General features: G+C 40.8%; 1 protein-coding gene and 4 non-coding genes across 6 annotated transcripts; all 5 read right to left on the bottom strand.

Annotated features, from left to right (window-relative positions):
- Nop58 (NOP58 ribonucleoprotein) lies at nt 1-25068 on the bottom strand. Of its 2 annotated transcripts, XM_051153871.1 has the most exons (15): nt 24812-25068; nt 21399-21475; nt 18256-18308; nt 13374-13495; nt 11342-11478; nt 10252-10316; nt 9427-9561; nt 8338-8483; nt 7538-7664; nt 6544-6707; nt 5450-5584; nt 5133-5194; nt 2893-3026; nt 800-957; nt 1-114 (listed from the first exon to the last, which is right to left on the bottom strand). In XM_051153871.1, the coding sequence occupies exons 1-15, from the start codon at nt 24854-24856 to the stop codon at nt 64-66; spliced, it is 1611 nt and encodes a 536-aa protein (XP_051009828.1). In that variant the 5' UTR covers nt 24857-25068; the 3' UTR covers nt 1-63. The 2 variants fall into 2 exon arrangements, with proteins under 2 accessions (XP_051009828.1, XP_051009829.1); XM_051153872.1 differs by lacking the exons at nt 18256-18308; nt 21399-21475; nt 24812-25068 and adding an exon at nt 17918-18210.
- Nucleotides 7397-7480, bottom strand: LOC127196736 (small nucleolar RNA SNORD11). Its single transcript, XR_007831511.1, has one exon. It is a non-coding gene; the product is annotated as a small nucleolar RNA SNORD11 (small nucleolar RNA).
- LOC127196737 (small nucleolar RNA SNORD11B) lies at nt 8205-8284 on the bottom strand. The gene has a single exon (XR_007831512.1). It is a non-coding gene; the product is annotated as a small nucleolar RNA SNORD11B (small nucleolar RNA).
- Nucleotides 18050-18134, bottom strand: LOC127196735 (small nucleolar RNA SNORD70). Its single transcript, XR_007831510.1, has one exon. It is a non-coding gene; the product is annotated as a small nucleolar RNA SNORD70 (small nucleolar RNA).
- On the bottom strand, nt 19447-19533 carry LOC127196734 (small nucleolar RNA SNORD70). Its single transcript, XR_007831509.1, has one exon. It is a non-coding gene; the product is annotated as a small nucleolar RNA SNORD70 (small nucleolar RNA).
- Nucleotides 25069-25118: the final 50 nt, after the last annotated feature.

The following is a 25118-nucleotide window of genomic DNA, read 5'->3' as shown; positions in this document are numbered from 1 at the left end:
ATATGCTCCCAACTGAATCTTAAGCATGATGCGACCAGGTGACAGAGTTACAGTTCCTTTCCATTAGTTGTCAGCGTCTTTCTTTTTTTTCTTTTTCTTCTTTTTCTCTGGACTCTGAAAGTAACCAACAAGAATGCTTTCGAAATAGTGGCAATCTTATAGAAGTCAACCTTTCCTAAAATGTGCAAAATCTACTCTTAGAAAACAAAATTTGTTCTAAAACCTAAGACTGCAATAACCTGTGAGCTGGGCAGTGGTGGAGTAACAAGACTTACCTTGCATGCATAAAGCCTTAGGTTCAATCCTTAGTACAGTAAGCAAACAAAACCAAACCACACTCCTCCCTCCCTTACACTCAACTCTTTTCGTAGTAAATAACTAAAATTGAGAAGTGGCCTCTGTAACAAAAATACCATTAGGGAGTTTTATTTTTCTATTACATTCTTCCTCTGAAACACCCGGCCATTTTGGACCAAGAATGCAGTATTTATTATTAACATCTAAGTTTAAAGTTTGTTTTAAATGTCCTGCTTATAATAAACTCAAAAGATAAGAAACAACAACCAGGGGCTGGAGAGATGGCCCTTCCTTCCAAAGGTCCTGAGTTCAATCCCCAGCAACCACATGGTGGCTCATAGTCATCTATAATGAGATCTGGTGCCCTCTTCTGGCTTGTGGGCAGAATACTATATACATAATAAATAAATAAATCTTGGGGGGAAAAAAAGAATGAAAAAAGAAAGAAAGAAAAAAACAAAACAAAACCAAGCACAAAGCCCAAGCAAACAACCAAACATACAGGAATTGCTGTGCTGGCGCATGGCTCCTCCTCAGAGAGTGGCTCCTCCTTAATGTGTTTCTTCTTGTCCTTCTTCTTTTTCTTCTTTACACATGGCTCCTCTTCTACTACCTGTTCTTCCTCCTCCTCTGCCTCCTCCACCTCCTCCTCTACTTCAGCTGGCATAAGAATTAATCGTATTAGACGTACTTCCTTCAAAACACTAAAATGTTTTTGTCATTACAGTCAACTCTGCAGCTTATCATTATGAGCATTTTGTAAGGGCTCTCCCTCCTTGTCTAACGCTATCGCCTGAAAGTAATCTAGACCAAGATGAGGAGCAATTTTTCCATGATCAGCTGTTACATAATAATACAAGTCCACCATGAAAACAGAGTCAATAAGCTACATAGGCCACGGAAAGTCAAGAGGTGGGAATTTCTTCACCTACTTAACAAGGTTTCATTGGATTTACAGTTTTGACCCTGAAGATAGAGAAATGGCTCTATAGGTAAAGTGCCTACTGTACAGTGTAAGGACCTAAGCTTGGCTCCTCAGCACAAGTAAGAAGTCAGGCATAGTGTTGCAAGCCTGTAGCCCCATAGCTGGGGAAGGCAGAAACTGTTCCTGTAACTTGCTGGTCAATAAACCCAATCACAGAGTTCTAAGTTCAGTGAGACACTGTCTCAAAACAAAACTGGGGTAGAACACATCTAATGTTCATCTCCAGGCTCTTAGAGTACATGTGCACAGCCACAGCACCCACAGGGACACTATCCTTATGCACTGTCAGTGAGAGATGGAAGAGACAGGAAATAAATATACTGGGCAAAAGATGATAATACTAAGGATAAAAACGAAGTATCAAAGAGGAGTCTCAACACAAGGCTCAATGGAGGGAAAGTGGTACCAAGCCAAGAGTATGCAAGAATTTGGTGAAGCATGTATTTGAGTAGATGACGGGCAGGTGCACAAGAGAGCCAATAGGCCGACATTCAGCTGAAATTGTTAATCAAGAACACCACTCTGGGGCTGGAGAAATGGCTCAGAGGTTAAGAGCACTGACTGCTCTTCCAAGGTTCTGAGTTCAATTCCCAGCAACCACATGGTGACTCACAACCATCTATTATGTGATCTGATGCTCTCCTTCTGGCCTGCAGGTGTACATGCGGGCAGAGCACTCTATTTTTAATAATAAATAGAATCAAAAGAGAAATGTAAGCTTTAAATAATTTCGTGATAGGTTCTCTACCAAGGAGCCCACTTCTGTTAATAAACCTTCGATAACAACGGCATTAGAAACTCATCATGGGATCAAGTTTTTCTCTGACCAGACTAGCAGGCACTCACTATCGGGTACAATAAATGAGGGATGGTTTATTATCTCCACTGGTAACTGTCTTTGAGATACTCTGATCATGAACAGCAGGCTGCAATATGATATTCTTCTAGTCTATGAACCAGAAAAGGAAGAAAACCACTGCTGCATCAAACCTACAGCCCTCCTCCCCTTTCTTTTCCAAGACAGGGTTTCTCTGTGTAGCCCTGGCTATCCTGGACTCACTCTGTAGACCAGGCTCACAGAGATCCACCTGCCTCTGCCTTTCTTAATCACAATCCAAACCTTCTAGTAACTAAGTTAAAAGCCACCTAACTCTAGAAGTAGTTCACCATCCATTCTAAAGTTATTGTCCATTTAGTAAAATACTGAATTCTACATATTTAAAGACATATTATCTTGTAAACTCTAATTTAACAATACCCTAATTTCCCAAAGAACAAAACAACATATTGTAACACCACCTGTTTTCAATGAATGCAATGTAGGCCGTTCTCCAATACTTAAGCAATCTACAGGTTTTTTTTTTTAAATGATCAAGATAAATGAGTGTATTCTTCTTCAAAAAAAAAAAATCAAACTGAAAACTGGGGCCAGAAGATGGTTCATCAGGTAAAGGCAGTTGCATGGAATCCCGTGGGCCTGAGTCTGCTGATTTCCTGGACCCAGTCACACATGCCCTCTGACCTTCATGTGTGTACTGTGCCAGGCTCCCCCATCCCCAACAAAGTAACAAAAATGCAATGGTCTCGCTTGTTTTCAAATTCAAACTAACCTTTAATTTTAATCTTGGATTTTTTTGCTTTCTTTTCAGTAATTTCATCCTCTTTATCTACCTCTTCTATTTTGCGTTTTTTAGAACAAGTTGGAAGTGTGGAGTCACCAGAGGGATCATAAGTCTTCACTTCACTGAAAAAATCAAGTAAATTGTGGGAAATCTTTACAAATACCTGTAACTGAAATAATTGAAGAAAAAGGCAAATGCTGTTGGACAATACAAAAGCACATAATGCTGTTTCAATTTAGTAGCTTTGGGGACATTTAGATAGGTCAATGACACTCTAAGAAGTAAGCCAAATAAATCCGGGTTTAGCAAACTAGGCACTTACTATTACATAGAAAAACAGCAGCATTCAAAGGAAAGTGATCAAGTAAAACTACTTTCCAACTAACTAGAAACTAAAACTGCCCTGAGTAAATGTTTAGTTACACATCTCACGACAAATCTTCACACAAGCCAGTAAGTGGTAAGTGACACACAAATCCTCTATAAAAGAAATTAAATCTTATCACTGATGCACATTCAGGTACAGGAATCTGAAACAGAGGGAGAAATGTTCTGTCCAGCAGAGCTATAGATGGATGGTTGCTTAACCTTATAAGCTGAAGGTGTCTACCATTTAATAATAAAAGAGCCAAGCAAATCAACTACATATGGGCTCTATATGCTTATAATTGATGTAATTAAATACTGCTCTGTCCACTTACACCCTGTGATTACAGGATGGTAGCATAAGCCTAAAGCCCAGAAAATGAGATTGTAATGTAGTTTTGAATTCCAGGCCAGCTAAGAGGAAAGCAGTATGTCATTTTTTGCTTTTTAAAAGAAAGGGTCCTGTTTAGCTCACACTGGCCTCCAACTTGCTAAGGCAAGTATGAACATTATACATTTCTAGTCATACTGACTCCATTTCCCAAGTGGTTCACTAAAGGACCTTGATTATTTATTATATATTATTTATTATAAAAGATATACAAATCCCATTCAGTTATTGCAACTCAAATATCCCGCGTTAGCTCAAATGATAACCACAACATCCCTCTACATGCAAGTATGGTCTCAAACTCTTTATCACTAGGGACTATTATTTTTAAAGCCAGTCAATGTTTTTTAGAAAGGTTTCATTCTAGATACATTTTTTGTTTGTTTGTTTTTGAGACAGGGTTTCTCTGTGTAGCCTTGGCTGTCCTAGACTCGCTTTGTAGACCAGGCTGGCCTCAAACTCACAGCGATCCTCCTGCCTCTCCTTCCTGAGTGCTGGGATTAAAGGCGTGCGCCACCATGCCCAGCCATTCTAGTATCTCTTAATAGCTTTTAGATGAATGGCACACTACAGAGGAGGAAGTGAAGTAACTGAATTAAATCCAAGAACTCGAGGAGTAAAAACATCAGATGTCAAGCCTGACAACCTCATTTCAATCCCCAGAGACCACTCAGAGGAAGAACCAACTTATAAAAACTGTCCTCTTGACCTCCATGGGAGTGCTGCAGCTTGCCCACGTAAACACACCCAACACACACAAATACATGCAAAAAACAAAATAAAACTTGTCAATGATTTAAAAAAAAGTGAATGTGGAAAACTAAATAGCAAGGAAAAATTATATTAAAATGTATATATAGACAGCATGGTGGTGACTATAATCAAGATATTCCCAATAACACAAGATTTAAGTATTGTTGACTCACACACAAAAAAAATCTTGTCAGCTTGACTTAGCAATTCTACAACTGCATGCATTTCTCAAAATAGACAGCCTAAATGTATGAAGTTTTTTCATTATAAAAAAAAAAAAGACTCATTGTTTTCCTGTGTCAGTGTTTTGATATTTATATAAGAGCTACCATGTGGGTGCTTGGAATCAAACCCAGGTCCTCTGCAAGAGTAGTAAGTGCTCTGAACTACTGAGCCATTGTTCCAACTCCCTCATCATTAAAAAGGGGGGAAATGATTTGAGTGTTTTGCTTATATGTATGTATATCTATGTATCTATGTATACAAGTGTGCCTGGTTGTCAGCCACCATATGGTACTGGGAACAAAATTTGGGTCGTCTGCAAATGACCTTAACAAATGTTCTTAATTGTTGATACATTTCTCCAGCCCCTTGCCAATTTTCAAACAGGGCAATCCACACTTCTAGCCTACGTTTACAATTACAATTAAAAACAAACAAAAAACAGGCTATGAAAACATTTAAACAAAAGCAACTTCTCACCCTTCAAATACTTTACCTTTTGTGTTCATACTTTTCTGCTTTTGCTAATGCCTTTCCTGTTCCACTTATTTTTCTTATCTAAGAAGAAAAATGAAAATTAAAGTTAAATTAAGTTAAAATCTATAACACATCATCTAGCATGTGGCAGCTTATAATTTTTTTCACTAATCTGAGTAAGCAGGTCTTAATGGCAAACACATTTAACATCACATTTTCACTAAGAAATATAAAAAAATTTAGTGCTAAAAGGCAATTTTGTGCTCATGAAATATTTATAAAACATTAAATTTTTTGACAAATTAGCATCTGCCACAGATATGGTATGGCCCTTACCCCTCTGTCCTCCAAAATTCTCAATCTGGCCTCTAATTTGGCTCTGTTCTCAACTCCCATTGCAGAACTGGAATCTTCACCAAAAGCATCATATCGGATAGCCAAAACAGTTTTGGCTGCCAGCATCCGAGAGATCTAATAAGAAAACATAAACCAAAGGCAGAATGGTCCTGTCCAAGGATAGGTAAGATCCTCCCAATGGTTTGCTCAGGAGAAAATGATAAGTCAATCACCATAGCTTAATCTATGCCTATGATTGTGAGCTCTAGTTTAAGTCTTTCTACCCCTTTCTTCCTTCCACTCAACACCAAGCTTTATGACCCCAGTTCAATTCCCAGGACCCACATGAGGGAAGGAAAGAACCGATTCCTGTGAGCTGTCCTCTGATCTCTGTGGGCACATGCACACACACACTTAAAAGACAGTTTCTTCAGGATTGGGAACGCAGCTGGGTGGTATAGCTGGTACCCAGCATGTGTGATGCCTTAAAGTCAATCTCAGATGGGGGAAAAGGATAAGTTTAACCACTGTAAATATTTGTGAGCTCTTCAAACCGATTTCAGTTGTGTATTTACGACTTTATTCCTATTGGTGGTTATGAATGTCATAAAATTTCAGCTTAATCCTATTCAATTAGGTATCTACAGAAACACAGAAATGTGTAAAATAGTCATACAAATCTGTTGTTTTCTTTTTAAAAGAAAATGCTCAATATATTGTATATGCTATACCTAATATATGTAAAAGTCAGTAGACTGGTTTTCTTGCCAAACACAGGACGAATTAAATATGCTAGTAAACTAAAAGAAACCAATTTCAGTAGGGGAAAATGAGTAGAAAAAAAGAAGAAAAAAGAAAGTAAGCTAGGGGCTGGAAAGATGGCTCAGATATTAATACCATCTGTTGGTTTTACCAACTGGATATACAGTTCACCATAGACATGACAGCTCACAACCACCAAAACCTCCAGTTCCAAGGGATCTGACGCACTCTTCTAGCCTTCAGATACGAGGATACGTGTATACAGGCAAACACATATAAAGTAAAACATCTTGAAGGGTTAAAAAACAAAAGGTGGGAAAACTGCAGCTCACCTTCCCTTTGTGTTTGGGGCTGGTCTGGCCCACGAGAGAAGCATGGTAAATGAGCCCGTACTTAGGTGTGTCTCGTCTAGACTTGAGCGCCCTGAAAAGCGCCTTTTCTGCTCCAAGAATCTGAACTGTAGAAGCTGCATGCTTGGCCAAATTCAAAAGAGAACCTTTAAAAAGGAGGGGGAAAAAGACTTTAAAAAACATGCTTCTAGGTATGCTCAGGACTCTGTTCTAGTGTGCTGAATCCCCCGAAAGCCCTGACACTCCTTGTTATTCCTAGTGCAAGGAAAGTGAGCAACTGGGGAGTTGGAAGTATACATTAATCAGCATGCTCACAAGAGCGACACAACACAGACATTAGCAATTTGCTCCATCTTCTAAGACTCTGAAAATCAAGTGCGCTATTGCTATAGACACATTAGGCCACATCAATAGTAACTAGCCGGCACTGTTTTTCACCCCTGATGTAGAGGCGAATGAGAAAACATATCTAGATGTAATATTGTTAGAAATACATAATACACTAATGGTACAAACTCAATAAGCTAGTCTAGGCATTTTCACTGTTTTTCAGGTTATCTACCAATGAAAACCAGATGAAGAAAATGAAAACAGCCCACAGTATCCTGACTTTACAGCATAGGAGACTTGAACGGAGTTTTCTCTGATACTGCTGAAAGAATTCTTCAGCTTTAACAAGAGATCTTCTGTGAAGCATAGCAGTGTATCCAGTTAATACTGTAATTTTAAAAATTCATTCAAAACTTGGTCTAATGAACTTTCCCTTTTGATGCTGAGGACTAACTTATGACTTAAATATGATGTGAGCTAACTTTATCCTCTTGACAAAGGACCAGTGTCTCAGAAGAGGTAGTGACTGAAGATGCCCTCATTATTCAAAAAGAAATCAGGCAAAGAATCAGAAATCATCACTGAACACATGGTCCTTAGTCTGTAGTGTTACACTCATGTTTACAAATCACATTAGAACTGTCACCTGCATGAGCAATAAGCCGGGCTCCAACTAACTCTCCAACCATAACTGTAACATTAGGTGCAATGGCCATCATTCGATTTTGTAGATATTCATACAGCTGAGTTCTATATTCAGAAATTTCAATCACCTAAAATAAGGAATAAAATGAGGAAGTCACAAATGTTATGAAGAGTACATAATCAATTCATTTTAAAAAACTTCACAGGTCACTGACAGTTTTCAATACTACCAGGCTGGGGCAAGATTACGTGAGCATGGGAACCGGAGACCAGCCTAAGACTTCATAATAATCACCTCTAAAAATAAAAAGAAAGCTAGGCATGTTAGGACATCCTTATAACCTCAGCACTCAGGGACTGAGGACTGCAAAAATCTCAGAATTACGGAATTCAACCCAAACATGCTTGTAGCCTTAATGAACGAGAACAAGTCACTGCTCAGAATAGAATGCTCAGGCTGAGTGGTGGTGACACACTTTCAGTGACAGCATTTGGGAGCGGTGAGTTCCAATCTAGCTTAGTCTACATATTGCATTCTAGGACATGTTGAGCTATGTAGACAGACCTTGTCACATAAAGCCAAAAGCTCATCAAACAAAAGCAATGCCCTAATCTAAACTACACCACGTACCATCTCTCTCACCACCCCTACCTAAATAAGCACAAAAAGATGGCATCAGATGAGGTAGTGACTGAACACCTTCATGTACTGTCAGGTGAACAAATACAAAAATCATCATTGCCATCTGCACATCATCACAGACCAAAAGGACCTCAACTACAGGCTGTGCTGTTCTGTACCTGGGTACACAGATGGAGAATGTTGCAAATATCTTCTTCAGAAACCTCTGTCCCCATAGATATCTCTGCAGCTGCTTTCACTTCTGCTTCTACTTCCTCTGACAGCAATTCAGAAAGAGTGGCAGAGGCGTAGTTCCTCCTGTCACCTATGAAATGTTTGTAGAAGAGGTGTAGAATCATTCTCCATTATAAAACTTGCCTCCCCTCCCCAAAAAGCAGAAATAACTCAAAGAAAGGAGCAGGTATACAACTGAAAAAGTGTGGCCTGGTTTCTTTCCTTATGTAAAGCTTAATTTAAAAATAAACTTTCTCCAAAAAATTATTTTGATAAAAGACAAAGCATCTTATAAATATATTTCTGAAAAGGTGACAAATGAGAAAAGGGGTAAGGGTAATCTCATGTGAGGATACAATATTCTGAAACTATCCTTCCATCCAAGACAGGGAGTTTATTTGTGTAGTCCTGTCTGGCCTGGCACTAGCTCTGTAGACCATGCTAGCCTTGAACTCAAGAGAACAGTCTGCCTCTATCTTTTATGGTCTAACTGGAACTTTTGCTGGACCTCACAACCAGAGTTAATAATACATCTTGAGATCACTTAAGACTTAACACTACGGGGCTGGAGAGATGGCTCAGAGGTTAAGAGCACTGTCTGCTCTTCCAGAGGTCTTGAGTTCAATTCCCATCACCCATATGGTGGCTCACAACCATCTATAAGGAAATCTGGTGTCCTCTTCTGACATACAGGAGTTCATGCTGACAGAGCGTTCATATACAATAAATAAATAAAAAAACAAAACAACAACAACAAAAAACACAACACTATGGCCAGGCGCATGCCTTTAACCCCAGCACTTGGAAGGCAGAGGCAGACAGGTCTGAGTTTTGGGCCAGCTTGGTGTTCAGACTGAGTTCCAGGACAGCCAGGGCTGGACAGAGAGACCCTGTCTCAAAAACCAACCAAAGATCAAACAAAACAACAAAGTTGAACGTCCAGCTTGTTTCAAAACAACAGATATAGAACAGTTATAAACTCTACTGAGTTATATCAAATTCATTTCTTTCAATTTTATAAACAATTGACTCACCAACTTTCTGTAAACACTTGCAGTAAGTCAAATTATCTGAAATAATTTTCCCTAACTCAGGGAAGTGCCAGCCATACCACTCCCTACACCGCATAATGTAGTTGTTTAGTTCTTTATCCAAATCATCTAGCAAGGCTGCAAAATGAAATAAAAACAGAACTAATAAGAAACTGATAGTAAGTAGTTAGCACACACGTAACAAATTACCTTAAAGCATTTTCAAGAAATTTAGTTGCATTAAGTACATTTCTGCCATACAATCTTTAATACCTTATTTTCAGAATAGTTCCATTGTCCCCCAAACTGAAAATCTCATACCCTTTAAAAAGCAAGCTCTGGAACCATGTGTGCTGGCACACACCTTTAATGCAAGCATTCGAGAAGTGGATGTTGGAGTTCCAGGCAAGCCATGGCTACATAGTGAGACTCCATCATTAAGCAAGCAAACAAAAAACCCATAATGGCCCAGTGGGTGAAGTAACTTGCTGCCAGCTTGACCACCTGAATCCAGTCTCCAAGACACACATGGCAGAAGGGGAGAGCAAGATCCCCGGAGGCGGGCCTTTGACCCGCACACAAATGCAGTGGAATGCTCAAAGCCACATAATATAGATAGCAACGATAAACTAACTCCCTATGTGTATCTATTCTAGGCACCCAATGAGTGTTTTTGTTTTGCTTTCCTTAAAAAAAAGTCAAATACTCTGCTTTCCCAATATTCCTCCCACTGAAGTTCTAGTTCATCTTTCATTCTCAACAGACAGAAATAGTAACAACAGTTGGGAAAAACAAAACTAAGCAGATCAGATACTATCATGTACTTACAAATTGCCTGAACAATCATTGTGTCTACTTTATCAGCACTGAATTTCAATCTGTATCGAGACAGGCTGGGAGATGAAGAGAAAGTAAATAGTCAGATACAAACATTTAAAGTCCCTTACCGCTCCCCACTTTCACCTTCTCCCTGATAGTGTGTTCATGTGCATGGGAACTAAGAGCAGGTTGGGCTGGCTCACAACTGAGCTCCAGGAACATACCTGTCTCTCCCTACCTCCTGGGAATCTTTTTTTTTTTTTTTTTTTTTTTAGATAGGGTTTCTCTGTGTAGCCTTGGCTGTCCTGAACTCATTTTGTAGACCAGGCTGGCCTCGAACTCACAAAGACCCGTCTGCCTCTGCCTCCCAAGTGCTAGGATTATAGGTGGGCGCCACCACTGCCCGGCCCTCCTGGGAATCTTAAGTGCCAACATGGCCAGGATTTTCATGTAGGTTCTGGGGTATTGACAAATACCTGACAAACAGAACTAACCTTTGAAATTCCTCGTTCTTTCAAGATGGAGGGTCACTGTATGGCTTAGGCCTCAGCCATAGCCTCAAGCATTAGGATTATAGCCATGTCACAAGCTCAGCTTACTAAATTAATCTTTAAAGGGTCTCTCTAGTTCTATATCTCTATTTCTACCTACTTTGTTTTAAGTGGGGGAAAATCTGCTATGTATGAATATGCTGCACAAAATCAGGTTTGTAATGATATGGCTGGCTAGTGATGTTTTAGTAAGATGCTTTACATCTGTTTATATCGATCTTTGTATCTACTTAGAAGGGTTCATATGGGCATGCTACCTAGCTGAGGATGAATAGATCTGTACTATGGTCAGTATTTCTATTATTTCTACTCTCTGCAAGTATGTAAATGTGTGTGTAAAAGTAAGCATACTTTGGCCTGGCAGTGGTGGCGCACGCCTTTAATCCCAGCACTCGGGAAGCAGACGCAGGTGGGTTGCTATGAGTTCGAGGCCAGCCTGGTCTACAAAGTGAGTCCAGGACAGCCAAGGCTACACAGGGAAACCCTGTCTTGAAAAACGAATGGGGAAAAACCAAAAGGTAAGCATACTTCTGTTTTTCTGTAGTTACCTGTGGGCCAATCCCAGACACATCGCTGCCATCTCACGTGGTTCTACCCCAGGAATCAAGCCATCCATTTGCGATCGGATTCCTCTCATAAGTTCATTAACAACAGGACTATGGATACAGCTGAGATTTAATTTTTCCTATAAGAACATTTACATTAAAATAAAAGATTTGGAGCCAGGTGGTGGTGGTGCACAACTTTCATTCCAGCACTAGGGGAAGGGTGGGGGGGCCAGAGGCAGGCAGATCTCTGTGAGTTAGAGGCCAGTCTGGTCTACAAAGCAAGTCTAGGACAGCCAAGGCTACACAGAGACCCTGTCTCCAAAAACCAAAACAACCAAACAAACCAAAACCAAAACCAAAAAAAAAAAAAAAAAAAAAAAAGGGGGGGGGGGGATTTGTTGAAAATCCATCTTTGTAGCCGGGCGTGGTGGTGCACGCCTTTAATCCCAGCACTCGGGAGGCAGAGGCAGGCGGATCGCTGTGAGTTCGAGGCCAGCCTGGTCTACAAAGTGAGTCCAGGATGGCCAAGGCTACACAGAGAAACCCTGTCTCGAAAAACAAAAAAAAAAAAAAAAAAAGAAAAAAAGAAAAAAAAAAACAAAAAACAGAAAATCCATCTTTGTAAGCCAGGTGTAGTGATGCAAACCAGACCAGTAATCCCAGTGCTCTGACAAGTAGAAGCAGGTAGATCGAGGTCCAACAGGTCTACAAAGTGAGTCCAGGACAGCCAAAGCTACACAGAGAAACCCTGTATCGTAAAGCCACACATCCCCCCCAAAAAAGAAAGAAAAAAGAAAATCCATCTGTGTGGGTCTTCAGATAGCATACTCTTAAGACTTCACTAATGTAGCACAGGCTGGCATCAAACCCACAGTGACAATCCAGCCTCAGCCTCCTGTAATGATAGGCATGGACTACCACACTGGAATCTCAAGTAATTTCTAATATTATCAAACAGTATTGGTCTAAGGATATATATAGTCTTAGTTGCACACAGTATGTTTATTAAAATGTTGATGGAAATCAAATATAAAAACTTTAAAGGGCTGGGTGTAGTGGTGCATGTCCTTAATCCCAGCACTCCGGGAGGCAGGCAGATCTCTGTGAGTTCAAGGACAGCCTGCTCTTCGCATCCATCCCAAGTCAACCAAGGCTAAAAAGAAACCCTGTCTTGAATACCCCTCCCCCCAAAGAGCTTCCAAGTACATGAAGAAACAATAACTTCCACGACAACAAAAGCAATCACCCATCTAACTAGGCTGTATGATTTCAAAGCTATAAAGCAACATATTTTCTTTTTCTTGTTTGTTAAACTGAGCAAACCACTGCCGGTTTTAAGACTTTTAAATTTTGTTTATGCATCTATTTGAGTTTTGTGCACTAGATAAGTGCAGGTGCCTTCAGATCCCCTGGAAGGACTGACAGATGGGCAGTTGTGAGCTGTGTATGTGGGTGATGGGATCTGAAGCTGGGTCCTCTACAAGGAAACTAATAGCTAACCAGTGAGCCACAACGCCAGCTTTTTATATAACTTTGAAATTGCAAAAGTAGGAGCTGGAGAGATGGCTTGTTCCAAAGGTCCTAAGTTCAATTCCCAGCAACCACATGGTGGCTCACAACCATCTATGAGAGATCTGGTACAAACACACATGCGGGCAGAATGCTGTATAAATAAATAATAAATAAATCTTACCTTTTCCCTATGAGTGTGTCCCTCAAATACCACCCACGCACAGTATTAATGTACAGTATGAACACTGATTACAAGTGTATTAGAGCTTATATTATCTTTTTGCTTTGTTCTTTCTTTTTTGATTTTTTGAGACAGGGTGTAGTCTTGGCTGTCCTGGACTCACTTTGTAGACCTGGATGGCCTCGAACTCACAGCGATCCGCCTGCCTCTGCCTCCCGAGCGCTGGGAATTTTGAGAACACGTGACAACCTGTTTATTACAAAGGTCAGGCTTTGTACTTCTAACAGCAATCAAGACTCCTGACTTGCCCTCCATGACACATCCTCAGTCCGAATTTACCTTTATGACACCTCCTAGTTTAGCGTCAGCTACAGCCAGAGGTTCATGGGCTTCTTTTACTATTTTCTTCAGAACTTTCTTCAGCTGCTTATTGATTTTCCCCTCCATCAGAGCTGTGAATGCTTTTCAGGAAAACAGAAAAATAAGAATTAACTAAAAGAGCTCTTCTGATGTACATTTTAAAGTAAAAAAGATGCTTCCCTTTAAAAGGCTCAAAGGTTAGTTTTTTCTTTTTTAAATAAAATGACCATGTAAATGGTTTATAAAACCCACTCATAAATACCAGGTATGATGGCACACAACTTTTATCCTAGTACTTGGGAGGCAGAAAAAAGCAGCAGGATCTGAATTAAGGCCAGCCAAGGTATGACGATGTGAGATTCCACCAATAAACAAGCAAATAAATAAGTAAAGAAAGTAGTAAACAGGGTTAAGTTCCACACTCTATAGCCTCCGCCGTCCTCAAACCTGCGGTCCTCCTGCCTTTAGTCTTCTAGGTGCTGGGATTAGGAACGTCCTATTATACCTGACTACTTCATTCTCTCTTCTAACACAGCCAGCATTAATATCTACCTTTAATAAAGTGACTCCTTCCTTTAGTCTTTGGACAGGGGATGGAGTGTTTGCTAACACGTGAAAGGCCACATAAACAAAAAACACTTTAAATTTAATTACACGTTTCTAGTTCAACCATAAATGTTGTTTTATGTATGGGTCTATTTTGCCTGCATGTATACTTGTGCACCGTCTGCAAGGTTGGGGCCTGTATTAGACCCCTTCCAACTGGGATTACAACAACCTCTAAGCTTCATGTGAGTGCTGGGACTTGAACCTGGGTCCTCTGAAAGAACAGCCCGTCTCTCCAGCCCATCTCTAGTTTGTATCTTTTCCCCCCAAGATAAACTTTCTCTGTGTAGCCTTGGCTGGATCAATTCCCAGCATCAGCACATGGCATCTCACAAACATTTAAAATTATGGCCCCATGGGATCCAATGTCCTCTTCTGGTGTGCGATGTACCTGAAGACAAAACACCTATTCAAATATAGTAAGTATTTTTTAAAAAGATTTATTTATTATGTATACAGTACTCTGTCTGAATATACACCTTCAGGACAGAAGTGGGCATCAGATCACATTATAGGTGGTTGCAAGGAATTGAACTCAGGACCTCAGAAGAGCAGTGAGTGCTATTAACCTCTGAGCCATCTCTCCAGCCCCTATAACTAACTTCAAACAAAAACAGAGCCAGCAAGACACCAGAATGGTCCAAGGCTTCTGCCATAAAGCTAAGCCCTTAAGTTTGACCCCCCCCCCCACGACCTGTGTGATGAAGAGAACTGCCGCTCAATAGTTGCCTCTGACATGACTGTACTCCACCCAGGTAAATCAAATGTTAAGAGGAACAAATACCTCTATCAAACACAACAAATAAGACTCCCAAAACAAAATATTAACACCAAACACCACCAGATTCTAAAGTTACAAAATTTTAATTGTATTCTGTTATGGTTTTGGTTCTGTCATGTCACAACTGCCTTACAGAACCAGGAAGATGGCTGAGTAGGTAAAATGGGTATTATTCACCCTGGGTAACTCAATCTGGCCCCTGAAATCCATATAAAGTGAACAGAGAGAAATGACTTCACAAAATTGATTTCCGTACTCGTATCACAGCACGTGTACCTGCTCCCACATCAGCTGCTTCACACGACATGGGACACTATTAACTGGAGGAGTGTTTGCCCAAAAGGCTTCAAGTCCTGGGTAGAAGAGCAGAAATTCAAGGTCTTCCTTAGTTACAAGGTCATCTCAGCTACAGACACATCTCAAACTGCCTTATAAGAAACAATATGCAGGGCTGGAGAGATGGCTCAGTGGATAACAGCACTGCCTGCTCTTCCAGAGGTCCTGAGTTCAATTCCCAGCACCACATAGTGGATCACAACCATCTGTAATGTGATATAATGCCCTCTTCTGGTATGCAGGTATACATGCAAATAGAGTACTCAAATACAATAAACAAGATCCTTAAAATATTAAAAAATTATTTAAAAAATGAAAAGAAAGAAGCCATATGCAGCTTCTTTTGCCAAGAAAAAAATTATGCATTTCATAAAACCTAAGACATTGGTTATAGAGGTTTCTATGATGGCATTCCTGACATACTTTCAGTAATTTCCCTCAGTTATAACATAAGTGCGCATAAGACCATTTCAGAGATTGTGATCTATCAATAGCTATTAGTAGTAAAGAAACTTGCTTTCGGCCACACCTTTAATCCTAGTACCGGGGAGCAGAGGCAGGAAGACCTCTGAATTCCAGGCTAGCATGAGCTACAGAGTTGAGTTCCAGTACAACCAGGGCCACACAAGAGAAACTTTCAAGAGAGTAAAGACACACAAACCAGAATTCAGAGGACATTTGGGATCATGGCTATAATGCTTCTCAACTTAGGAAGAAGCAGGCTGCACACTATATAAATAATGTTCCCTAAAGCTGAAGCACAGGAACACCATAATCCTTGGGATCTCACTAAAATTCCATTAACTATGATGAATGGGTCTTAAAAATACAGTGTAGGCAGGGCACAGTAGGGCACGCCTGTAGTCCCAGCACTCAGGAGGCAGAGGCAGTTGATCTGAATTCTGGGCCAGCCTGGTCTACAAAGTGAGTCCAGGACAGCCACGGCTGTTATACAGAGAAAGAAACCCTGTCTCGAAAAACAAAAAAGTATGCCAAGAGGCACATCCTAGCACACTCAGGAGACTTAGACGGTAGGATCCCAAATCTGAGGCCAGCCTGGGCCACAAAGATAACCCCTGTCTCAAACAGGGCTTGTGACTAGAGTTCAATACCCAGGATCACATGGAAGGGGAGACCTGACTCTTCAAAGTTGTCATCTGATCTCCACTTGAATAATGTGACCCGTAGTCCAACAAATAAACAAAAATGTAAAACAAAAACAAACATTAACGGTAGCATAACTATGTTGTTCTTTAGAGATATAGAAGACTCTGGTTACTGATAGGTTGATAAAGAACCCTAGAATTTTTAAAGAGGATACGTGGAGGGTGGGTAGAAGGATTTAAGAGTTTAAAAGCAGGCTAGAGAGATGGCTCAGAGGTTAAGAGCACTGGCTGCTCTTCCAGAGGTCCTGAGTTCAATTCCCAGCAACCACATGGTGGCTCACAACCATCCATACTGTGATCTAATGCCCTCTTCTGGCCTGTGGGTGTACATGTAGGCAGAGAACTATATATATACAATATACAATATATTGTGTGTGTGTGTATACACACACACACACACACACACACACACACACACACACACACACACACACACACACAATAAATCTTAAAAAGAAAAAAAGGTTTAAGAGCAAGTACTATTTGTACAGAGCACCTCAGTTTGGTTCCTAGCACCTAGGTTGGGCAGTTCACAACCACTTGTAACTCTAGCTACAGGGGATCCAATGCCTCTGGCCTGTGAGTAGCAGATTACAAAACCACATAAACAACACAACATTAAAAATAAAGCCTTTTGCTGGGCGTGATGGCGCATGCCTTTAATCCCAGCACTGGGGAGGCAGAGGCACGCAGATCGCTGTGAGTTTGAGGCCAGCCTGGTCTACAAAGCGAGTCCAGGACAGCCAAGGCTACACAGAGAAACCCTGTCTCGAAAAAACAAAAAACAAACAAACAAATAAATAAAAATAAAGCCCCCCCCCTTTTTTTGAGACAAAGTCACATTATATATCGCAGGTGCCTTCATCTCTACAGTGCTGAAGTCAAAGCATATGCCACCATGCGAAGTCTATAGAGCTTCAATGCTGGGCTTCCCTTACTTAACCCATCTTTCTACAAGGATAGAGAACCTTTTAATAGCCCAGAATAATTAGACAGAATCTCAGTTTCCCATCAAAAAACAGTATCTCTTCCCCATGTGTGATTTATAGATGTGTTTAGAACTATAAAGTTCTTGCTTAGTCTTTTTTTAAATTTATTTATTTATTATGTATACAGCATTCTGCCTGCAGGCTAAAAGAGAGTACCAGATTTCGTTATAGATGGTTGTGAGCCACCATGTAGTTGCTGGGAATTGAACTCATGACCTTTGAAAAAGCAGTCAGTGCTCTTAACCTCTGAGCCATCTCTCCAGCCCCCAGCTCTTACCTAGTTTTAAACCATGTTTATAGTCCTTAGTTCTTAAATTCTATTAATTAAATTATATAAAACTTATTATTTCTATCAACTTATTAAATTACATCATGTAATTTAATTATTAGTGACAATGAACATGCTTGCTCCCCTATCATCCTTCTTTTAACTTAAACAACGTTCCCATACATAAACTCTCATGACCTTTGGTGTTTTATGTGTGCACATATATATTTTACTTCTATTCCCTTCAGTTTTTAGTATTGATATGCTTTTGTACACTCTGGAGAGCTTTACTATCCCTAGTTACTTCAAGTGGCCATCCTCAACTTTACCTATGAACTAATAAAATCATTAGAGCTTTGGGTGCGTGACCACATTACCTTGGTCCCTTGTAGAACAGCTTTTACTGAATTGTGCTTCAGCATTGGGCTGTTGTTTCCACAGGGAGATCAACTTAGCCACTTGTCATCTCTCATCACAGGGGAAACCAGCCCTATGGTGAAAAAAGCTGGCTCAATGTTGTCTCAGTGGTAGTGACGAATGGGTTAGATCACTTAAACTCAGTTCCACTAAGGATGCATCATTGACAACATTGAGTAAGATTAACTCAGGCATCTGAAGAAAACAACCTTTTAATAAAAACCTTTTAATAAAAAAACTAAATTTTAATTTTAAAAGAAGGAAGAAAATTTTCTTACTTTAAATTATTTTACTTTACCTGCTAATGCTTCCGCTGTATCCTGAAATTTTTCAAAATGTTTTAGCTTTACTCTAGAATTGGAAGAGAACAAATACATTATTGTAACATAATAATTCTGCAGAAGCTTCAATAGCCAGAAAATAGAAGCCAGATGTTTCTATAGCAACCACTACCAGTAAAACTTGTTAAATGTAGTGACACTTTTATAATTCCAGCTACTCTGAGGTCATCCCAAGAGAAACAACAAGTTCAAGACCAGAAGTACTTAAACCTTGTTTCAACTTTTTTTTTTTGGATTTTCAAGTCAGAGTTTCTCTGTGTAGCCTTGGCTATCCTGGACACTTTGTAGACCAGGCTGGCCTCGAACTCACAGTAATCTACTTACCTCTGCCTCCCAAGTGCTGGGATTAAAGGCGGGAGCCACCACAGCCCAGCCCTATTTTTTTTTTAAAAATACAAATCAAAACAAAAAAATAAATAAAAGCGCCAGGCAGTGGTGGCACACACCCTTAATCTCACGATTTGGGAGGCACAAGGCAGGCGGATCTGTGAGTTCAAGGCCATGACAGCCAAGGCTACACAGAGAAACCCTGCCTCAAAAAACCAAAAGCAAAAAACAAACAAACAAAAAAGAGAAAAGATAAAGTTGCACAGACCTTTAACCCCAGCATCTGGGAGACAGACGCAGGAGGGTCTCTGAATTTAAGGCCAGCCTGGTCTACAAACTAAGCTCCAAGGCAGCCAGGACTATTAATTCCCAGCACACACACATGGCAACTCACAACTGTCCAGGGCATCTGACACACCAATGAATATAAAACTTTTTTTTTTTAAAGGTTGGAAATTAGCTAGGCAGCAGTGGCGGCAAACCTTTAATACAAGCACTCAAGAGGCAGAGGCAGTTGGATCTCTGAGTTCAGGGCCACCCTGGTCTACAGATTGAGTTCCAGGACAGCCAAGGCTACAAGGAGAAACCTGTCTTGAAAACTAAACAAAAAAGTTGGAAATTTAGTTCAATGGTAGAGCATCCTAGTATATTCAAGGACCAGCGTTTTATCCTCAGCATCACCACTCCACCTAGACAAACACACACCAAGTACAAGTAACATGGGGGGGAGGGGGGGCTTATTGTCAGACTTGCTTTGTGCTATCACCTACATAGTTGACATGCATGATAATGCTTTCTGTATAAGGAAATGTGTTAGTTAATTCATTGTTGTCTCAGTGGTAGTGACGAATTTTTGTTAAATCACTTGGATTCAGTTCCAAAAGGAATACATCATTGACAACAATGAATAAAGATTAGCCAACGAAAGCAGTTATATGCTTTATATGTTTTTCTCCTTTAAAATGGAAAATAATTAAGTCTTTTATAATTCTAAAACAGTATTAGTGCTAGACAGAGAAACCCTATCTCCAAAAACACAAAAAACAAAACCAAACAACAATGATAACAAAAACAAAACCAGTATTAGCCGTAACCAAAACAAAGGGTTGAAGAGATGGCTCAGAGGTTAAGAGCACTGGCTGCTCCTCCAGAGGTCCTGAGTTCAATTCCCAGTAACCACATGGTGGTTCACAACCATCTATGAGATCTGGTGCCCTCGTCAGAGAGGGAGGCACACACATACATACACATAATAATAAACAACAAAAACCCCACCAGTATTAGCCAGTATTACCCAGGAAGGTGGACCTGATAGTCCATCAAAAGCACACTTAAAACACACAGCTAATAAGAAAAAAGTACTGGTTTTATACTTTTTTGTCCTATTCTCACCCCATTCCTGCACGTATGAAGCTGAATCTGCCTCGCAGAAGTTGTCTAAATGTTCAAGGATACAGAAAGACATAAGTGGGGTCATATTAAGCCAATTCCTCTTAAGTGTGATTTTCCTCAGTGTATCACAAACCTCTCTCCAAATCACCAAGAGACTTAAACATATGGAACACCACAAAAAATATGACTATATTTCATTTTGCCCTTTCTGTTCGTTAACCATTCTTTACTGTTTTCTGTTTATTACAATAGCAGGTGAATGACCAAATATGGACATCCATAGATAGGACACCTCCAAATCCATAATTAACCAATGGGGTCCTAGAGTTTCTTCTCAGGACTACATTCATCCAGTGGGCTATTTCACAAGGTAATTCGCAAATGGTGAAATACCAATCCTGACTCTACCTTGAGGAAAACCTACTACCTCTCCCCACAGCCCATTTAGTTACCATTGTTGTATTTTTGTCTTGTCGAAAGACCTTGAGGAAACAAGAAATACTTTTCAAGGATTTACAACCTAGTTATTTTATTATACCTAAGGGCTAGGTAGGAATAAAAGTTATGGAGGATGACTACACTATAAAGTGAGAAAGCCTTGAATTATCAACCCACAAAAACTAAAACTCAGCCGGATATGGTGGCACACACCTTTAAACCCAGCACTCAGGAGGCAGAAACAGGTATATCTCTGTTGAGTTCGAGGCCAGCCTGATCTACAAAGTAAGTCCAGGACAGCCAGGGCTACACAGAGAAACCCTGTCTCGAAAAACAAAAAAAAAAATCAAGAAAGCTAAAATCCCCCATGCTTTATACAATTACTACTTTTAAAAAATAGTTTACGCCGGGTTATGGTGGTACACACCTTTAATCCAGTACTTGGGAGGCAGGGGCTGGCGGATCGCTGTGAGCTCCAGGCCAGCCTGGCCTACAAAGTGAGTCCAGGATAGTCAAGGCTACACAGAGAGACCCTGTCTCGAAAAACAAAAATGAAAAACTGTTTCTACTTAATTCACAGTAGTGTCCTCAAATATCCCATAAAATATTAACTGTGGGGTACTGCCCACTGTGGTCTACAATACAAATTAGCTGTGATGGGCTGTGTTCCAAATAAAACAGCCCTAACTGCCACCTTTAATCCCAGCACTCCAAAGGTCTGTGAATTCAGGGCTAGCCTGATCTACAGTGCTAGTTCCAGGACAGCAAAAGTTTATACCCTATCTTAACCAAACCCCCCCAAAAAACCCAGCCTAATTAAACCCATACTAACACTATTCATAATAGATTTCAAAAAAATCAAAAATCTGAAAATAACATACATATGGGGAGGCACCCACAAACTAATGTAAACACCTAAATTCTCAGTGTCAAGATTACTTACATTTTATTTGCTTTCTCTGGCGTTTCAAATTCTTTCCACAAACTGTCAACCTCTTGAAGTTTCTTCTCATTCAGAACCTGCAATAAACCAGTTTTCTTCAATCAGTTTAGACATATACAACTGCATTCTTCCAAGTTATAATTACTCACGTAAAATATGGGTAGAGAGGTGTTTCTTCCACTGAACTGAGCTAGTTTTAAGCAGCGTTAAGTTATGGCCAGAATAACAGTTCAAATTAAACCTAGTTACGGTCTTTGAGAACCTTTCCTGTATTATTACCAATCTAGACTTGTGTGAATATATAATCTTTTCTGTCCTTACTGGTTTTTAAATTTTATTCTATTGTTCCCCAAGCTCTTTTGTTTTTGTTTTCTTTTCTTTCTTTCTTTTTTTGGTTGTTGTGACAGGGTTTCTCTGTGTATCAGGCTGGCCTCGAACTCACAAAGATCCACCTGCCTCTGCCTCCCAAATGCTGGGATTAAAGGCGTGCAACCACCATGCCTGGCTTGCTTTTTGTTTTCCGAGAAAGGGTTTCTCTGTGTAGCCTTGGCTGTTCTGGAATCACTTTGTAGGCCAGGCTGGCCTCAAACTTACAGAGATGGAATGCCTCTGCTTCCAGAGTGCTGGGACAAAAGATGTGTGCCACCAAGCCTGGCCCTTCCTCTAAGCTCTTTTTTTTTTTTTTTTTTGGAGACAGGGTTTCTCTGTGTAGCCTTGACTATCCTGGACTCACTTTGTAGACTAGGCTGGCCTGGAACTCACAGCAATCCACCTGCCTCTGCCTCCCAGGCGTGCGCCACCACGCCCGGCACTCCTCTAAGCTCTTAAACACACTTTTTGTATTAATACACATTAAGGACAGATTTCTACAAGTAGAGTTAATTGATTAAATAAAATACTTTGGAGCTGGGAGGATGGCTCAGTGGCAGAGTATGTGCTACTCTTCCAGAGGACTCCAGTTAGGCTGCCAGCACCTAAATAGGGTGGATCACAACAGCGCACAACTCCAGCATTATTGGGTACCCCTAGCTCATCAGGCACCTGCACTCATATGAACACATACATAATCTAAAGTAAACCTTTATCTCACCTCTCCAGTGCTAGATTATAGGATATGTGCTACCACCCTGGTTTATGCACTGTGTGAGGTCCAATCCAGGGCTCTGTGCATGTTAGGCAAGCATTCTTTATCAAATAAGCTACAACCTATAACACATTTGAGACTTTATATAAGTTCGCATAAAATCAAGAGCAAATTAAAGATTTTCATTTCAACACCAATAATGTGCATGATATATTAACTCCAAGAACAGGATAAGGCAGATCAATGCTCTCCATACCAACACGCCTGAAATTGGGATGTTTTACAATTAATGACAGGCTAATCTAATTGGCATTGTAATAGAACATGCTAACTGTGACACAATGCAGTATACAGTTATGTGTACAATTTTATGACAAATACAGCTGGCAATTATCAAGCCTTATCATCGAGCAGTTACACATTAACACTTACTCAGTTATAATACCATATGCATTTTTCCCCATGAAAAGAAAGCACGGCAGCCAGGCTTGGTGTCACATGCCTTTAATTCCAGCACTGGGGAGGCAGAGGCAATAGGATCACTGTGAGTTCAAGGCCAGCCTGGTCTACAAAGCTTGTCTAGGACAGCCAAGGCTACACAGAGAAACTCTGTCTCGAAAAACCAAAAAACAAAAGAAAGCACTGCAATTATGGAACTTTGCAGTTAAGGGTTCGCTATTGTTAGCTCAGTTACTAAGAGGCCTTACTCAGCAAGTCCTTGGTTGGCTCCCCAGCACCAAAGGTGGGAGTATGCCTATGACCCCAGCACTGTTGAGGTAGAGGCTGGAGGATTATAAATTTAAGGTTGGGTTACCCTTGACAACACAGAAGTTTGAGCCAGCATCGAATACATGAGATACTCTCTCAGATACATGTATTAATATAGAATTAAATGTAATCTCTATGCTTTAATCCCTTTCTATTTTATAACTTATGTATATGGGTGTTTTGCCTAGATGTTTGTGCACGCTCGCCAGAACGAGCAGGATCCCCTGGAAGGAGTCACAGAGGGCTGTGACCTGCCAGGCAGGAGCTGGGAATTGACCCAGGCCCTCTGAACAGAAAGGGCTGCTGAGGGCTGCAGAGCTCAGCAGACAGATTACCACGTGAGGAGGCCTCTCTTCCTCATGTTCCCCACATCTCAATAGCATCCCATTATGGGAAGATCCCAGTGTTCAACGATTTCCATACAGACAAACTTGTAAGCTAATTCTTAAACTTTGCCTATTTAGGGGCTGGAGAGATGATGGCTCAGTGGGAAAAGGTGCTGACTGCTCTTTTAGAGACTGGGGTTCAAATCCCAGCACCCACATGGCAGCTCACAACTGTCTGCAACTCCAAGATCTGACACCCTCAAACAGACATACAAGCAGGCAAAACCACCAAGGCATATAAACTAAAAATAACTTTAGAAAGAAAACAGAGGGACCAGGCGAGCAAGAATACCAAGAGCTGGGAGTAGACAAAATGGCTGGGTCATATAGGAATCAGTGAAGCCAGGATGACTCTGTAGCAAGTGGACTGGCGGCCAGAGTCAGCTTTGATGTTAATAGGCACCCAAGCCATTTGGCCTAAGTTTGCGACCTAACATTCATGTTGTATAAATTTAAAGCACAAGGATACTTCTTTCTTTCCTCATCCTGTTACCGTCACACGGCAATCTTTTAATAAGACAAACCACACGAGTCAGTCCTCAAAAGCTTACAATCATGTCTGAAAGGATCCTAATCTTGGGGATCTGGCTTTAATCTAATTAAATATAAATAGACTATTCCGGGCCAGCCGACCCTAGAGACCCTGCCTCGAAAAGAAAGCTGGGCGGTGGTGGTGCACGCCTTTTATCCCAGCACTTGGAAGGCAGAGTGATCCCTGAAGAGTTCGTGGCCAGCCTGGTCTACAGAGGGAATTCCAGGACAGCCAAGGCTACAGTGAAAAGCCCAAAATTTAAATTTAAAAAAAATTAAATTAACTGACCTTGGATTAAGGGTTGTAGCTCTGTGAGAGGGTGCTGGCCTAACATATCCAAGGCCGTAGGTTCTATACCCAGCACCATGAATATTAAATAAATGCCTTATTGTCTCTTGTAAAAAAGGCTGCTGCCCATTTTTTAAACTGAGCAAATCTTCTAAAGCAGAGATGGTTGCCCAAAAGTCCGCTGAGCCACGTGTTCACCTGACCACCCCGGCTCTTGACTTTTCACATCCTATGAGAGCCCGGGGATTTGAAAGATACTCAAATGTGCTCAGCTGTGCGACCGCTCCTTAAGTCTTATCCAGCTCCCTGTTTGTCCCACACAAGCTTTTAGGCTCAACATCTCCATTTCACCTACCTTAAAGATGGCGTAGCCAACGGACGTTTCAAACAGGACCAACATGGTGAGGCCGGGTCAGGACGCTACGCGGCTAGCCGCGAGCCCTTGCGCCACTGCAAAAACCTAAACTCTAGGCCACTGAAGGCCAGCTAGGCCTCAGGTGCGAAAGCGCAAACGCGTTTGCCTCCACGCAAGAACGCAGCCCACGTTGGCAAAACGTTCCACACCTCTCCGCATGGAGCAGCAAGTAGGAGTTTCTCCTTCTCCAAGGATTCTGGGACGTAACGTCATTTCCGGCCAATCACTGCCGCGGAGCGTGAAGTCA

This window comes from Acomys russatus, chromosome 12 (genome assembly GCF_903995435.1).
Source record: "Acomys russatus chromosome 12, mAcoRus1.1, whole genome shotgun sequence".
NCBI lineage: Eukaryota > Metazoa > Chordata > Mammalia > Rodentia > Muridae > Acomys > Acomys russatus.
Note: the sequence above shows the minus strand (reverse complement) of the source record. Positions and strands in the feature narration are given on the sequence as shown.

Excerpts from the sequence above, each read along its gene's own strand:
- Nop58 (XM_051153871.1), bottom strand. The coding sequence starts at position 24,856 with ATGTTGGTCCTGTTTGAAACGTCCGTTGGCTACGCCATCTTTAAG. Across the intron at positions 10,317-11,341 it reads TGTCTGGGATTGGCCCACAG|CCTGTCTCGATACAGATTGA; the intron begins GTAACTACAGAA and ends TTCATCTCCCAG. Across the intron at positions 9,562-10,251 it reads AATGATTGTTCAGGCAATTT|CCTTGCTAGATGATTTGGAT; the intron begins GTAAGTACATGA and ends TTCATTTTGCAG.